The sequence below is a fragment of the Cricetulus griseus genome, chromosome 3, assembly GCF_003668045.3.
Source record: "Cricetulus griseus strain 17A/GY chromosome 3, alternate assembly CriGri-PICRH-1.0, whole genome shotgun sequence".
In the NCBI taxonomy this organism is placed as follows: Eukaryota; Metazoa; Chordata; class Mammalia; order Rodentia; family Cricetidae; genus Cricetulus; species Cricetulus griseus.
In genome coordinates, this window is record NC_048596.1 from 116,271,774 (window position 1) to 116,290,040 (window position 18,267).

At 44.8% G+C, this 18,267-nt stretch overlaps 1 protein-coding gene across 1 annotated transcript in view; it reads right to left on the reverse strand.

Annotated features, from left to right (window-relative positions):
* Pde8a (phosphodiesterase 8A) overlaps positions 1–18,267 on the reverse strand; it is a 130,819-nt gene that overhangs the window by 16,306 nt on the left and 96,246 nt on the right. Inside the window, exons 8-14 of the mRNA XM_027408283.2 lie at positions 16,936–17,073; positions 12,220–12,308; positions 10,353–10,404; positions 10,227–10,269; positions 3,528–3,605; positions 544–614; positions 128–289 (exon numbers count right to left, since the gene is read on the reverse strand). Coding sequence (XP_027264084.1) covers positions 128–289; positions 544–614; positions 3,528–3,605; positions 10,227–10,269; positions 10,353–10,404; positions 12,220–12,308; positions 16,936–17,073 — 633 coding nt within the window. The remainder of the gene's footprint in view (positions 1–127; positions 290–543; positions 615–3,527; positions 3,606–10,226; positions 10,270–10,352; positions 10,405–12,219; positions 12,309–16,935; positions 17,074–18,267) is intronic.

Below are 18,267 nucleotides of genomic sequence, written 5' to 3' on the forward strand. Positions count from 1 at the left end.
CTGAATACAAAGGACTCTATTGGTCCCTACACTGGATGTTCCCCGCTTGACTTCTAGAGCCCAGTTCAGATAATCTCTGAGAAAGCAAACAGGAACAGACTGTGGTAGCCTGGGCAAATGAACTTACAGACACTAAGCCCCCAACAAGGTCAGTGGCATGAGGATCGTCCTCAACAGTAAACTGTGGTGAATATAACTCTGTGGTTCTCAGGATCTCCAGCACGCGGTCCAAGGCTTCTGTCACAGGCATAGGACTGTTTTCCTGGGCGGCGTTGATAATATTGATCACCTAAATCATGGAGATAAAAGACATGAGTTTTGTAACCTTGAAAACAATCAGAGAGCAATCAAGAGTCAAGCTGGTAATAGTTTGTCATTATGTCACTGTCAATGTTAGTTACAGTGTCTCTATCACCCATCCTCTCTTCAGAGGAGACAACATTATACAACTGAAAGAGTATCTTACTGCTGCAGGTCCCTGTTTTCTGTCAAGGAAGCAATTCACTGGGAGTCCCAGGGGCTTACATACTAGTGAAGACCAACCTTGGTGATGGGTGCCTCAATCATCATAGACTGTACCCGGGCCAGAGAGGAATGTCTTCTCTGATTGGAAACTGTGGAGAAAAGGGTGAGAAATCAGGGTGTGCCCAACCTTGGGCATATGTATAGACTCCAACGGCTTTATACCCTCCCTTCCCAGGAATCAGTGTGCTCAGCTACACACAAAAGCTATTGGGAGTAACTGCACACGGACTAGGCTTTCCCTCCTTTCCTTACATGATAAACCTGGGCTCTGCACTACCAGTCCTGCTTTCCTCAGTTCTAGGTGCTAGCATGCATGCAAGACCCCATATCCTGAACTTCCGATGTCACAGGTCATAGAGAAGACGGAGGGAGCAATTTAGCAAGTCAAGGCCAAACAGCCTCTTTTTTTTTTTTGTCTACAACAATAAGGCTTTAGTTATACCTCTTGCTGCTCTCCAGGAGTTCTAGAAGACAGTGCCTTTTGTTCCGTACAAGGTGGAAGCAATGGACTAAGCTTTTTTTTTTTTTTTAAGATTTTATTTATTTATTATGTATACAGCATTCTACTTCCATGTATATCTGCACACCAGAATAGGGCACCAGATTTCATTATGGATGGTTGTGAGCCACCATGTGGTTGCTGGGAATTGAGCTCAGGACCTCTGGAATAGCAGTCGGTGCTCTTAACCTCTGAGCCATCTCTCCAGCCCATGGACTAAGCTTTACCACTTACTAAAATCAATTGATTTCTGTTTCAAATTTCTAAGCTTCTCCCTAGTGCTGTCCTTCAGTGTGTTTAATTTAGGTTAATCAGGTAACAACATTACAACTAGGGTTTTGTTGTTCATACCCAGGCATGGCTCTTCTGAGATGAGAGAAGCCTGGACAGGCAGGAAAAGAATGTCCCAAAGCTGTGTGTCTCTGTGAATACCCCACTGTTAGGGTTACCCAAGGCCGGAAAGGATGACTGTCCAACAAGATGATGCCTCAGCCTCAACTTGGCGTCATAGAAATTAAGGCTAAAGAGAGATACTAAGGTTAACCAGGCCAAGAAGCCTTGAATGCTCTGCTTGGGGGTCCAACAAAACTCAAATCTAATTTCAGTGATTAGCTGCCAACTTCACATTTTATACAATAAAGTCACTAAACAAAACTGCCACCGTCTTGTCACGGTCAGAAAAGGACTTGCTCTTACGTAGGAATATAATGAAAATGACACGTACTTCTCACCATGGTAACAGAGAGCTGCTGGGCAGCATGCACTGTACTCTTGAAAACCTCCAAGTTGCATTTAAGGATGGGAAGTAAAACATTTGTTAATAAGCTCAACTTACTCATTTCACAATGTATACATATTCTAAAATAGCTGATGTTGTCTGATAAATATACACAATTTTAGAATTTGTGAATTAAAAGAAATTTTTATTTTAAAAATAACTTGAAAAAAATCAAATAGCATAAATGCAATGAGGTAAGAAAAATAAGATGCAAAAAGTTCTGTGTGTAGAGACGACTCTGAAGAATCTGCAAATACACTCACTATTCTATCTTAGATTCAGTAAGTAGTAAGTCTACTACCTAAGTTACCGAGTAAAAAAAAATCAATATACTAAAACCCATTGCATTTCTATGTACTAATGCCATGTAATTAGAAGTGGAAGTAAAAACACTGTTAAAATACTATCAAGGGTTCTCTGGACAGGAAGGGCTCACAAGGCCTACCCCTAGCTATTGTCAGTTATAACTTCTGGGGGAGGGAGAACTGTTTTCTTCAGGAATGTGGCCCCTGGTAGGTTGCCTATACTTCAGTGATTGGTCCTATGCCCATGTAGATATGGGCAGCACTAAATAAACACAGTGGGTTAATTAAAAGGTGGGCGGAGAGGACATGAAGTTGGGAAGGGACTTGATCAGCATGTATCTAACTGATCTTAAAATTTTTATTTCAGATGAGAAGGTGGCACACACCTGTAATCCCAGCACTTGGGAGATGGAGGCAGAGGATCAGGAGTTCAAGATTGTCCTGAACTATATTGGGTGTTTGAGGCCAGCCTGGGCTATATAAAACCCTACTTAAAAATAATTGTATTTCAGGCCTGGTGTATTGGTGCATGCCTTTAATACCAGCACTAAGGCAGAGGCAGGCGGATCACTGTGAGTTCAAGGGCAGCCTGGTCTACACAGTGAGTTCCAGGATTACTAGGGCTGTCTTGAAAAACAAAAACAAACAACAACAACAAAAAAACAAAAATTATATTTCAATCTGAATTTAAATAATATTTGGAGTTTATTTTATTTTATTTTTTTGGTTTTTCGAGACAGGGTTTCCCTGTGGCTTTGGAGGCTGTCCTGGAACTAGGTCTTGTAGACCAGGCTGGTCTCGAACTCGCAGAGATCCGCCCACCTCTGCCTCCTGAGTGCTGGGATTAAAGGCGTGCGCCACCGCCACCACCACTGCCCGGCTCATATTTGGAGTTTATAAGTTCCAAATTAAGCTTACCACTTCCAAAGGGTACATTTCCATAGTAAACTGCAAACTAATCTGTCCTTTGGAATTACAAGTACATGACTCATATCATGATAGCAAATTAACAAACAAATCTATGACTAAGAGTTTAGAAATCATATAGAGCACCTAGTGCCTATTTCTTTGATTTTTCCTTATTATTGACTCATTTCTTTTCTTTTTCTTTCTTTCTTTTTTTTTTTTTTTTGGTTTTTCAAGACAGGGTTTCTCTGTGTAGCTTTGGCGCCTATCCTGGCACTCGCTCTGGAGACCAGGCTGGCCTCGAACTCACAGAGATCCAACTGCCTCTGCCTCCCAAGTGCTGGGACTAAAGGCGTGCGCCACCAACGCCCGGCTTATTGACTCATTTCAATGGCTCTGTGTAGAGGGTGGGATGGGACACTGGTTCCAAGAGGGGCCTCTCTTTTCGTGAATGCACAATGCATGGTAATCAGGAAAGGAAGCTGCAGGGTCGGGTGTCCAGTCTGCCACTCACCTTCACTTGTTCTACAGCAAACTGCTTTGGCATCTACGGAACTTTTCCTCCTGTCTTTATGTTTGCCTGCCAGATTATCTGTGGAAACAATTAAACTATAAATCATCTCTTTACAGATATATAAGCGACATATTAGCAAAAGACATGAAGCTACATCTTAAAAGTCCCCAAGTGAAAGAACTTGAACACTATTTGCACTACAAAAACCTGCACTGTGCACAGACAAGCCACACACACACCTTGGTTTTGAGGGGCTTCATTTTCTCAAAACTTTACAGAGTTCAAAGCCATGAAGAAACAACCTGAAGAAATGACCTCAGGAGAGGTTCTCCTATATTGTAGTTAAATGAAACAGGATTTTATCCTCATTTACCCTTGTCTCAAAGGAGAAACACACACACACACACACACACACACACACACACACACACACACACACGCACCTCTACTTTATTTTCTCTGCAACATTCTGGAAAAGAGTCCTTCTCTTTCCTAGGGTCATATATGGAGTGTAGTTTAGGGCACAATATGAGGATAATTTGTCTTTTGCCCCAATTTCTCTTTTCAGTAAAAGATGCCACTGCTATTCAAGGCTCCAAGTGATGGGGAATGTACTGTGTATGTTTATCTTATTGTTGAATAAAATACTGTTTGGCCAATGGCAGCAAAGTTAGACAGGACTAGGAGTCAAAGAGGATTCTGGGAAATGTAGTAGAGACGTGGTGATCCAGGCAGGAAGTGACATAGCAAGGAGACTCATATTTAAGCAAAGGAAATAGGAAGTGTCCCTCTTTTCCCCTTCCTCCTCCAGTGGCGGGATGTGAGCCACCAGCAAGGAGGGACACCAATAAGGTGTCCAATAAGATAAGTCTTATAAAATATATAGATTTATGATAATTAAGACTGAGCTAACAGATGAGAATCCTAGTCATTGGCCAAGCAGCATTGAACCTAATACAAGTCTCTCTGTGTATTAATTTGAGCCCTAACTCGGGCGGACAGCTGGCGTAAAGTGCACACGTGGCGGTGGGGCTCAGTGGCTTTGGTGAAAAGATTTATAGTAACATCCAAGTAAGAGTTCTCTGACTCCTCTCCAGCCCTTGACCCATCTGTTCACTGACAAAGTGAGCCTAACCTTCCAGCTAGTCTCCTTGTACCTGTGGGTGCCCAGTGTGGTGCTGATGGCTTAATGAACAACTTATGTCCCCATCTCACACAAAAGGAAACAGGGAGCAATCTGCAGGTGAATGCATGGAGCGGCAGGCAGGCCCTGAGTCCAGTTCTCCCAGGAGGTGGTGGAGTGTGTCTGCCTTGCTTGGTCCTTTTACCTGACTCTTCTTCTTCTGCCCGAGGCATGGTCCTGGTGCAGGCCCCAAGTGCTCCTCTGCACCATGGAGAAGGTTCTTTACCAGGTTTTACTCAGGGACTTGAGTAAGCTAGGTGAGCACTCTACCACTGAGTTACCTTCACAGCTCTGCTCTTAGCTTCCTGAGTCTCTTCTCTATTTGTATGCGTGTAAACTTGCAAAGGCCACTGATGACCTCCTTGTCACTAACATCTTGCTAGACACAAGTGAGCTCTCTTTCTGGCCACTTGTGTTTGTAGAAACCACACTGCCCTGGTTTTCTGTCCACCTTACTATTCCTTCCCCATCCTTTCATGCTTTCCTCTTCCTTGGCCCCCTATCATTTCCAAAGGCTGGCTTCCAAAGGTTCTAGCCTCATTCATCCCTTTCACTTTTAAGGAGACACAACATCTTTCAAAAAACCCTCATTGCTTCCTGCAGCTCTGTCTAATTACCCCATCCTCCCTGAGTCCCAGACTTACATCTTGATGGGCCATTGACCATCTCTGTTTGGATACTTTTCAACTATTGCAAATTAACTCATCCAAAGTGAACGCACCCTTTCTAACTCCCAGGCATTAGACAGAACCTACCCACTTGACCAACTTCCTACAGGCAGCCAACAGAGCCATCTACACCTTCTTATCAGATCCTTTCTAACCAATCATAACACACTCCTGGCTGATCAGTCCTCAGGGTCAGTTTCAGACTCCCAAGGGTGGTACTCAGAATCCCACAGAGCTAATCCCAACTCTCTAGACCCCCATGAAGTCTTTATATTGCATTAGTTCATCCCCAAAATCTCTACACCCTGCTACAAACTACTTATCTAAGAGTGCACATTTCTTATGTTGCCTCCTTTCTCTAGTTAACTCTGCATTTCTAGGAAGATGCAGTTCAAGTAACTAAACTTCGGGAAACCTTCCCATATGTCTCCCATCCCATCCCATCCCATCCCATCCCATCCCATCCCATCCCATCCCATCCCATCCCATCCCATCCCTGTAGGCAACTGGCCTTACTATTGCCTGTCAAGACAACTGTGAACAATCTGGGGGCAGAACAGTTTTTCCTGGGTGGCCTGCAACACATTTAGCACACAGCAGATGCTCCGTAGATACATGCCTGCTTCGCTTGACACCTGCATGATCCTGTGCACAAATGACAGGACTGTTGTGAGGAGCCACTCTGACTGCAGCTCTGCTATTCAAAACCCTCCAGGCAAATATTACCTCCCTGGACTTCAAAGGTGCAGCCTGCCCACACAGCCTGCCCTCCATTTCTCTCTGGTCTGGAGCTTGTCAGCCCAACTGCTCTACTCACTTCTGGAGCAGCCTTGACATCTGCTCTGAGGTGATGCTACACTGGCTCCAGGTGCTCATCCTTCAAGAGGCAACTCCTCTCAACCATATGTAGTGATGAGTGTCTTTCCTTTCTCTGGGCTTGACAATAACTCATGGTTACACAACTGTCTAGTGAGCTGGGCTGTGACTTGTTTGTTCTCTTTATCCACTTAGCAAATATTAGCCGAGCACTTGCCCTGTAACAACACTTAAGACTGGGGCTGTGGTTTAAATCTTGACTGTCCCTCGAAGACCCATGTGTAAAAGACTGTCAGGAGGATGCTTTTGGTTCTATGAACTTCACACTGCCTCATTTGTTCCCTACGTGTTTCTTGAGGGTTGGCTCTGAGAGCTAGGCAGTAGGGCACAGGGTCAAGGGATGCAGGGCCTTTCAGAGATGGAAACCAGTCATCTAAGCTATCTTCTCAGGCTCCTTCCTTTTCCTTTGTTTTGTTCTCTGGCCAAGAAGCAGTGGTCTCACTTTACCATATGCTCCTACCATGTGTTGCTTCACCATAAGCCTAACAAGGCTAAATGATCATGAGCCAAAACCTCCAAAATGGTGAGCCAAAATAAATTCTCTTATTGTAAGTTAGTTATTTCAGATATGTCCTTGCAGCATTAGGGATATGACAATGGAAGTGATAAAGTCATATCCTCAAAAGGAGGCGAGGAAGGCAGGTGAGAAGAATTATAGTAATGACTGAAGTGAAGTGAGAGGGTAGAATATGTCAAAAAGCACCACCAGACCAGGGTGGTGCTGTGGCAAGAGAGGAAGCAAGGTTCAAGGAGATTGAATTTCCACTGAAATACTTTAAAGTTGCTTTGTTTCTACATAAATCCTAGATCTTCTGCTCCCAACAACTCTGTCAGGAATGCTGCTCCTGCTGTGTCCCTGTAGATCTTTGTAAGTGAGTCTGGGACAATTTTCACTCAGCAGATAGAAGGTGGGCTGTACATGCCTTGACCAGGGGGTAGAGGTGGACTGTACCTGCTTTGATCAGGCCCAGCTCCCAGATGCAGCTTTTAGGGCACACCCAGGGGACCAGTGAGGAAGTATGAGGGTCACTTTCTGAAGAGACTGTCAGCCATGAAGAAGCACCATGCCCAGTGGCTCACACAGTAGTGGGTGTTCAATAGATAACACACCACTCTGAGAAGGAATCATGCCTATACATGGAAGCAACTCCAAATAGGCCCCCATGACCATCGATCTACAACTCTGCTCTTGGTTTCCTGTCCTGCTCATTTCCTCAGAGACATTAGCATTTCTGGGCCTGACAGGACAATCCAGGGAATTCTGGAGAAGTGGTATTGGGCAATGGAAGACACTGTCTCCTGTCAGCACCCTAACTGCAGGAGCCCTTTGAATTGGAAGCAGGAACTCTGGTCTGGATATGAGAAAGCTGGGCCCCTGGCAGACTGCAGTGCATGCTCTTGGGCACTCTGCAGTACAGGCCTGGGATAAGTGCCTAACTGCCAGCCCCAGGCTCCCTGGTTACCTCCAATCTTAGACAATGGTACTTGCCACTCTTCCTGAGAAGGCTCTCCATTCCCAGAGATACAAGAACCTCTGTATCTCTTTAGAGAACTGTGATATCTATAAGCAACAGTCCCAGGCCTGGCAGCCCATAGGAAGACTTGTGATGTACCTGAGGCCTTAGGCCCATCCTCTTCTGCCTAAACCAAAGCTTGTCATATGATGGCAAGTCAGAGCAATCAGTTTATACTCAGTTTATACTGGTGTGTCTTTAGTGAGGTATAGCATCATCTGAAAACGGAACATGTGTGAGGAGTTTATTATTTTTCTAAGCTCCCAGACTTTCAACATCTTTCTCTTGACTGGGGAGTTCCAGGCCCTCCCTTTACAGAAGGGAGGAGGCCAGGACTCCCTTGCTCTACACCTAAGTAGCAGGTGACCTAGGCCTAGACAAATAAACACCTTTTCAGGGTCTGCCATGGAGCAAGTGAAACAAGAAGCAAGACCCTGCCCCTGGATCTCGCCAGAGCCAGTAGTGCCCAGCTATGCTGTTCCTGTGGCATGTCCAGATCAGAGAGGACAGCTGCCCAGCATCCCTTGGCTCCAGACCCTGGCCCCATCTGTAAGGTGCTCTACTTCCTCCCAATAATCTCTCCCTCTGCTTGAGGACTCACTTCTGCTGTCCATGGCCTGATAGACCCACCTGCCCCACTGAGGCAAGGCAGCCCCCAGACCTTCAGGCACAGAACTGTTCTGCTGCCCAGGGAGGCACAGATTAGATGGATGGCTCATCTGGGTGACAGCAGCAGCTTCTAAGGGAGCACTCATCAAGTACAAATGGTCCAGCGCCTCGAGGCTGGGCTGGATTCCGACCTTGCCTGTACTTCTGACCATCACTGATGGCCACCCAAGCCCTGCTCTGTCATTTCCTAGCTGCCTAGATCTAGGCTGCCATTTAACGTTCTTGACTCTTGTTTTTTTCTTCTGTAATAAATAGCCATGTCCACTTTGCAGGGCTATTCTGAAGAAATAAAACCAACAAAATACTACTAACAAAAAACGCCAAGCAATGTGCTCTGTGAGCTTGCAGCACAGAACTCCTGCCATGGCAGGCTCTGTCTGCCACTTTTGCTTTGACTCCACAGTTCCTTGCAGCGTGGCTTCTGTCTCCCACTCCTCTGAGCCTGAACACTGACAGCTCTCAGTAGCTCTTGAATGTAAGTCAAAGTCCCTACTTTTCTGCCCAGTGCCCCTTCCCTGCCCTCAACTGCTTCGATGAACACTCTCTTGCCCCCACCCCCCACCCCACCCTTTTGACTCCCTCTCTGCTTGACTTCCTCCTCTTCTCTCAGGGACTCATCAGGGACTTGCCTCACACTCCCACTGTCATTCTTTTCCATAGTAACCGTGATGTTGCTACTTCCCTACACACCCCTGGGCTCTGTCTCAGCAGTTCTACATCTTCATCACTTGCCAATGATTTTCTGGTCAGAAACATCGGCATCTCAAGTTCTTACCCCTTTGAAAAGCCTAGGAACCAGTGACGGGCACATGTTTACTATCACTCTATACAGTAGTAAACAGTACCATCCAGGTAAAGTGGTCCATATTTATCATCCCCAGTCTTGACCACACCCTAAATCTCCTGGCTCACATGGGAACTTTTGACTGCTTTTCCTTCATCCTTCTTCCCCGTCCTCCACCACCAGGCTCGTCCCCACTCCCCTTCTTACTGTCACCTCATTTTCCTGGCCTGCGCTTTCTCTCCTCTTAGTTGCACATCCTTCCATGTGAAGGGTTGCAACACAGTATAAGAACTTAGAACTCAAGCATCTCCAGACTAGCTACCTTACTCTGAAACCCTCAGAGACTCTGACTGCCCATGAATAAAAAGCCTGATGTCCTACCTGGCCTTTAAGGACCACGATTAATTCAAACTCCTCATCCTGACTTAACTCTGCCAGTCTACATTTACTATTCCTCCCTCTGGAACACATACTATACTCTCCCTCTTCTGCAGCGCCTGATGGAGAACCCCCACAGTTCATGCCCTCACCTATGAGGGCAAAAGCAGGAAGTAGCTTGCAAAGCCATGACTTGTGTTTGAAGCCAGAGAAAAAGGTCTTTGCAGTAGGACAAATGGTATCTGAGGCATAACTAGAAGACATGAAACAAGCAAGTCTGGCAGGCCCAGATATCTACCTGTAAGATGGCGGTGACAATTGATAGGGCAAATGAAGATGTCCCTGCTGAAGTACTTCGGTATGCCACTCAACCCTGTTATAAAATCATACTTCACTCAACATATACACACCAGCCATGCATTGGATCCATCAGTTCTCCCCACACAGGCCAGCCCAGGCACTTGTCAAGATGCCCACAGCACTCAAGTCCTTCAACTCAAACCATGCTGGGGTAGTGGTGGTGCTAGGAGAACAAGGTCCCACTACTGTACAATGCAGGACCATCAAAGAATGGATCTGGGAATTTGCCCCACATTCAACCTTAAGAATGAATATAGGGCCTCATACCTGCTTGACTGTCAGTCTGAACAGATTCAGTTACTGTCTCAATCTAAAAATAAAATTTACAAGCCATTAGTTTTGATCTCCTAAAAATCCTATTGGAATGCTCAGTTCCTGGGGCTCCTTGCCTACCTTATTGTTGCCATTGCACACTCTGATAATGGACACATAGTGTCTGATTTTTCTGTAAGTAGAAAACAATGAGTTATTTTTCTCCTGACTCTAATTTGGTATAAACATAGTTAATTTTTCATTATGAAAAGAATACTTCCTTTTAGCAATGCTTTGAGAACATTTTTTCCTTCTAATTGGGGGTGGGCATGGCCATCAATAAATGAAGAAAACTTTGCAAATACCCTCGTAGGACTTTGGAAAAAAGAAGTGACTTCAGTAGTCACTTCCCTAGTTATTGCAACAGACAACACAAAACACATATGCTGTTAACAGTATACTGCATGTTAGCCTTTGGCTCCCTAATGCCGTTCTGACAAGTGTTGATCCTGATGCTCTGAGTCCCAGCAGTCTGTTTACAGTCACTCGTGGAGATAGCCATAGGCCAGCCACACAGGCTGAGCTCCTGCTGGCCTCAGTTAGCCAACATCTAAAACAAAGTGATGAGGGCTGGGTACAGAAGTTGCTGGTTTGTTCCATTTATTTATTGTTCCCTCCATTTTTTCACCATAATCAAACCCCTATATACTTATCACAAAAAAAAAAAATTGGAAAGGACATAAAAGAGCAAAGAGTAAGAACAGAGAGCCCACACAGTTTTGCCTCCCTGAGGCAATCACCAACTGGCAGCAAAGTCTGCTGACATAGCACGAGAGCTGTGTGGTCGGTCGGTTGGTCGGCACTGAGAGCTGCACCAGGCACTATCATACATGGCAGCTATGGCTGGGGCTAGAAGCCAGACCTCTCTAAGGCTCCACTTCCTCACATGTAAAGTGGAGACACATCTGTGCACTGTGCTAACAAAACAGAGCTGTACTTGGAATGAAAAGAAATGGCATCTCCCACCAGGAGCCTAGCTAGAGGGAAGTACATAGAGAACAGAGGGCTACTGACACTATGGGTCCACACTTCCTCCTCTAACCTTCTTTCCTTTTGTAAATATATCATACACTGAGTCTGACTTTATATTTTGCATTTAACAGTACAACTTAATTTTCCATGATCATCATGTATAAAAATATATTATTTTACTGTTGGGTATTCTATAATTCATACCCAGAATTTTCTAGAAACTTTCTCTGTTATTTTGAATAGGTTCTGAGACAAGGCATCTAAAAATTTTAGGCTCTTGATATATATTTACAATATACAACATGCGTATGTGAGCACACGCATGCTTGCCCATGTGGCCATATGTGGAGACAAAGGCTGACATTGTGATTGATGTCTTCCTCGATTGCCTCTCCACATTATTATAATTATTATTAATTAAGACAGAGTCTCTCACTGAACCTGGACTTCATTTCACAGCTAGACTGGCTAGCCAGTGAGACCGCAGGTCCTCCATCCACCAATGATGGGGTTTCAGGCATGATGCCACACCGGTTTGGTGGGGAGGGAGGTGCTAGAGATCTAAACTCGGGATTCTCATGCTTGCATAGCAAGCACATTTCCCAAGGAGACCGCTCTCCAGCCCCTAACACATCTGTTAGCATTCAAAATATTTTTCTCTAATATGACAGGCCTTTGCAAAAACAAACAAACAAACAAACAGCCCCAAAACCTACTTCCAGTTAGATAAAAAGCTTATAAACACAGAAGTAAACTGATTTGAATATAAATATTGAAGTCTTTGGCAAATCTATATAGCATAAAGAAGACTGTACAAAGTCAAGTGGAAGGTCTTCAAGGAGCGATCCCCTGAAGGCCATCCTGTGGGACACCTGGCCCTCCTCAGTTACACTTCTTGAGCAGGTCTGAGTTTACTTAGTATTCAAAACAAGTTCAAAACATGGACTGCTGATTGATATACATTTTTTCCACTTACCCTCCCTGCCCAATGACAGGTATTATCTTCACATTTTGTTGTATATTATCTCCATTTTTCTTTTGGGTATGGTAAACTCCTTGCCACTCCTATAAATGGAACGTAAGCATCATTACACTTTGGGTTTGAAACATAAACCCAGGAACATTTTCCATTTTGGTTCTAAATCATTAATCACCATGAAAGAACTTAGGATAAAAAATGATCCCAATTCCAAATGCAACTTATGTAGCCGATGATTCTTCTTCACCCTCTAAAGTCCACTTGACAAAGGTCAAGTCACCTCAGTGTAAGTGGTCATGTGATGGCAAGAGAGAACCCCTCACTTCACTGTATCGATGCCACCTCTCTCAGCTCCCACAGCCTGCAGTGAAGAAGGGAGTTAGCACTTTGCCTTGGTACTAGTGCAGGAGAAATCTCAGGACTAGGGCAAGGAAGGGCAGTTTGTGGCCATCAATGCAGAATGCAGTACTGTGGCTGCTACTAGTTTTACTCTGAATGACTTTAGCCCTATCGTAATTGGGGCTTTCAGACCCTCTGCAGGGTGGGATGACTCAGCAGCTTGACTTGAGCTCAGGCAGCAGCAGAACAAGGTGAAGCTGAAAAGCATGGGGCTGTGATTTTAAGAGCTCACATGACTAGAGCCAGGGACCCTCTCAACAGGAAAGGGCATGGCTATGGAGGAAACAGGGCACACCTTCCCTTGGGGTGATGAGGCAGCTAGGGATTTGTCATTATTAGCCAGCCAAGGTTCTGAATTCATCTGGCAAGTCACTCACTTAGCAAGTGCTAAGCTATGAACCCCTAAAGCCTCCTGTTGGGACACTATGCAGAGGAGTCCATAATGCTCTTGACCTTTCAGAACCCTCAGAACCCAGAGCTCTCTAAGAAACTCAGGTAGATATTGATTAGTGGATGACATAATTCTGAAAAAAAAATCTTTTTTTTTTTTTAAACACCATGTCAAAAACAGCTAGTTCTGTCTGTAGCTAGCACTCAGCAGAATAAGCCACAAATAGCTCAGTTCTGAGCACAGCCAGTCCAGAGACAGGCAAAGAGGAAGCAGGAATCCCAAGCAGGAAGGCAATCCTCATCTCCACAGTTCACGAGGTCACCATGGAAACAGACAGTGCTGAGTACTACCAAAGGCAACCTGGGATGTTGTCTTGATGTTTGTACAGCTACACGAATATGCTTAATCACTGAATGTGTAGTTTTGTTTGCTTGTTTGTTTGAGGTGGATTCGTACTATGCAGCTCTGGCTAGCCTGGAACTGGCTACACAGACTAGGCTGGTCTCAAACTTGCAGTGACCCTCTTGCCTTAGCCTCCCAAGTGATATGAACAGTACACTTTAAATGGAGTGAATTTTATTGTGTGAGAATTACATCTCAATAAAACTGTTAGATTATATACAAAACAAATGTTAGATATATACAAACAAATGTACTTACCATGAACCATATTTACTAATTACAAATATAAAAACGTTTAGTGATGTATCATTGAGAGTTTGAATTCCAGGGAAGAAGGATACTACCTCAGAACACGGTCATAGAAATTTACAGTTGGTAAGGCTGATACCTGGCGAGTTCAGTGGTCAGCCTGTTTGGGGTGCAGGTGCTGTTGCATAGTCCTGTCCCCACAAGCTCCCCACTCCACACAGTAAGGCTCATGCTTCCCTGCTGCTGTCTGGCACAAGCTACATACCAGGCTGGGCTTCTATGGCTATTGATGTAATCCCCTTTGGCAATCATTGTCATGAAATTAAGGCATTGTCATCCAGCTGTCCTGTCCCCAGGGCTGGCACAGTGCTCACCCATGGTAAACAATCGAAGAACACATGACACTTTTGTTTACAGAGTGACTGAGGTCAATTACAGAGTCTTGGCCACCAGGCTAAGCAATCTGAACACTATACAACATGATGAAATGATGTCTTACTAAGACCACCCATGCACAGAATAGGGAGGAGGGATTTGGCCTCCATAATTGTGGGAGAGTGAGGAGGTCAGGGGCAAACACTCAAAGCAAGGAAGTTATCAACTTCCTTGAAAGTGATGGAGTTGGAGGAGGCAAAGACAGTGGGGATCAGTTTATTCCAGAGATCCAGGACAAGGTAACTGTGAGGACAGCCTATATGAACAGGGTCTGACTAAAAGACACACTGGAGTTTTTACTCATGGAAAGTGAGAGGAAGATCACTAACAAATTAATTTCAAGTAACAGCAGGATATTGAGGGGAAAGAGCAAGGGTCAGAGTCCAGGTAATTTGTGGAAGAAACAAAAGGAAAGTAGAGTAGGGAAATGGAATTTTTCAGTGAGGAAGGAAGGATTACAGGGAATAAGGAAGGTCAAAGAGTACTGAGGCAACACATCAGCACTGACAGGCATCGGAACAGCAACATTTATCCTGCACTGAGAGAGAGACAGACAGACAGACAGACAGACAGACAGACAGACAAAGGATGTTTGTGTGTCTCAGGGATAGGGCAACAAAAGGGGAAAAGTCAAGATGTCTAGGCAGGGAAAAGCCATGTAAAGCTTGGCTACCTGGAAGATGGGCGATTATAAGGCCCCTGGCTGGGAAGTTATGGGGAAGAAGAAAAAGGCTACAAAGAGGTACACATGTGAACCTAAAAACTCAAGTTAGCATCTCTATCTGCCCCAAAGAGAGCAACAGGTAGAAAGATTTGTGGTGTGATGGGTGTCTGCAATACTCTGCTTCAACAGCTTGGGGATTTCTCCTCTGGCCCAAGGTTTCCAAACTGATTATTCAACACCTAGAATATGACCTCCTGATGCCTACAGCCCTGGCCATCTGACCATTTTCTGAATTTTCTATCTTCTGCCATTCTGGTCCCCAGGGGACAGTTGAGCTCTCCCTGCTGACAAGGCCACTGACCCCTCCACTAGCCCTTCCCCTACAGGGACTGGGCTAGGCAGACTGTCCACCCTCACTTCAGTGAACCAACAGGTTACTGACAATGGGTAGAATCACCTTTCACACTCCCTAAAAGCTCTGAAATGCCCCACAAATGGCCAGACTCCTTTCAGAAACAGAGTAGCAAACAGGCCTGTGACGCTCGGCATTTCTAGGTTTGCTCATGATCATGTCAAGTCCTAAAGAGGAGTCCCTGCTACTCAGATGTGAGGGTTTCTGCACTGGTCCCCTACAGCGTCAATCCAGCAGATACACTGACCGAATGCCCTGTCGCTATTTGTTCTCCTTAGTAAGTCCAGCATGCCTGGCAGGGGTCCAGACTAGTGGATATCCAACAACAATAAAACCACTTGTTTGAGAACACACACACACACACACACACACACACACACACACACACACACACACACACACACACACACACACACACACGCCAGGCATGCTGGTAATCACCTTTAATCGCAGTACCGGGAAAGGAGAAGCTGGTGGATCTCTTGAGTTGAGGGCAGCCTGGTCTACAGATAGAGATCCTGTCTCAAAATGAAACAAACAAACAACAACAAAACCTTTGTCTAAAGTATTACCAAAGGACGAAAATGACAGAACTGAATGGCCATGGGGAAAGTCCCGAAGAGAACACATCATCTAATGCAGTGCATCAGAGCACTGAGGTTTCTTTGTCCATCTCAGTCTTTGTCCTCTCTCTCCAGAAGACCCTCCACTCCTTCTAGTAAGACAAACAGCACCCTGAACTTAAACCTTGAAGGAAGGAGGGTTCAAACAGTACCCAGCTAACCCTGAGTCCTGAGTGTACTGCTTGGCCCTTGCACCCAGACTGCTCTCCCTGTGTTTTTCTTCTAGTTTTTGTTTGTTTATTTTGAGACAGGGTCCCTCTACATAGTCCTGGCTGTCCTGGAACTCACTATGTAGATTATGCTGACCCCAAACTCACAGAGATTTGCCTGCCTGTGCCTCTGGTGTTGTTAGGATTAGTGCCACCACGCCCAGCTTCTTCTGTGTTCCTAATTCAAGACAATCTCTTGTTCTTGCAGCCATGGGGAGAACACAGGAAGCAGAGCTATTCACTGTGTCTTCCAGAGGCCCAGGTCGAGTGAGGTATAAGCTGTGCATGGCCCCTGCCTTCTGTGGTTACGGTCATAGTAACAGCCTCTTCTCAAGTTTGAAAACCAAGGAAGAGATCACTAAAAGGATGAAAAGTAACTGATGATCACACCCGAAAGCCCAGCACCAGGGCAGTGTGGACAGGCCTGGCAGGCTATCTGACCCTTTAGCACCGTGATCACACAACCTCTCACACTGTCAACAATGATCCCTTCTGTTTCCAACTCTGGAAACGGGCTTTCTGAAGGAAATGTTCTTGTTTTGATCATTCTTACAGGCAGAACTTGGCATGGTGCTTGGCACACCGCAGGCATCTAAATACTGTTCAATGACTGAGGCTCAGATGAGCTTGGAGGGTGTGCTGCCTCACTGGAGACCCTTACTCAGAACCATGCACTAACATCTACCACTTAAAAGATCAGTTACTAGAAATACCAACTTATTCAACTTATTTTAAGGTCAATTCCAATGACTTTGCTTATTGGCTAATCATGTCACATTCTTGGCTTCAGTTTCTGCACCTGAAAAGTGAGAGTAACAGGGACTTCTGGAAAAAGGGTAGAGCTGAAGTCACCTGCTCCACACAGTGTCAATGAACACCAAGTCTTTCCTCTTACCTGAAGGTGATAATGGTACTATCATTTCACTTACCTTGCCTATCTTGATACACGAGTTTATGGCGTCAAGCAAGTCCCCTTTCTTTTCATTTATGGGCACTTGTGCTAACTCCTTCCCTATCAATTCACCTGACTGATAACCCATTGTTGTTTCAAATGCAGGGTTTGCATACTGGAAAGAGACAAAAGATAAAAGTGAATTTAAAAGATGTTTTGAAAAAATAAAGGCCTTCCACCTAAGCACCACTCCCACCCCCCAAAAACTCAGCAGCCTGGGCTTCATCAAGAACGTTCTAAAGCCATGAGAACTTCATGGCACATGGCTGGGCCTCCTCCTATGTCTGAGACTCCAGGAAGGCAGCAGGCTCTCTCCAACTTCAATGAAGACAAAGGGAGCCCTATTCTCAGAACAAACCCAGGCTGCCTGGATGGTGCTACAGTGAAATAAAGTACCAGGCACTGCCTTCTGAATCTCTGCAAGTGATCACCTGGATGGGGAGAGTGAGAACAAGCCTCTCTGGATGACTCAAATGAATAATATGTGGAAGACAGGCTACACACTATATAAGCAAAACGTTTGATAGTAACTTTCAAATACAACTATAAGACAAGGGGAAATGTATGAGATTGCTGAGCATGTGTTGGTGATGATGATGAGACAGAAATGACAAAACAGAAACTGGCAGTGGTTATCAAGATAGTAAGCACTTCACACACAGGAACCGGGTAATCCTCAAAACCTTGTGAAACACAGGTGGCTGCTGTTACTGTCACTCCCATGTCACAGAAAGCAGATTCAGCTAGCTTAAGGAACTTCCCAAAGATGCATGACTGAGGTGGACAGAAGCCTGTGCCCTTAGCTCCTGGCCTGTGTGGCCTCTTAGCACCAACTCCCAAATGTTACCACCAATAACAAGTAACAAGTTAGATTCCCAGAAGAAAGGAATGCTTCCCCCAAACAGCTGTGTCTTCCAGTAAAAGCCATGTTAGTAATATAGAAAAGAAACCAGCTTGCTAATAATTGCAGTTTAGTCTGTTATTTTCTGCATTTTTAACTGTTTTTGGTAAATTTTTATAAATTTAACCTGCCTCCAAAAACAATGAAGAAAGATATATGCACAGTGAAGAAAGCTTGTGTGTGGCCAGCTGGCAGCACGCCTGTTGAGACTCTCCTGAGTAAGCAACAGCCACCCACCCCAGGAAAAGGAATAAGAGAAGCTCTATTATTTCTACATTTCTAAGTACCACAAGGAATTGTTATCTAGAGAGTTTATTTTAAATTATATATTTTATTAATTTTGCCCTTACAATCATCTCAGAAAAAAAATGGCCTCTTGTACTTCAAAAAGAAAAAAAAATATCAGAC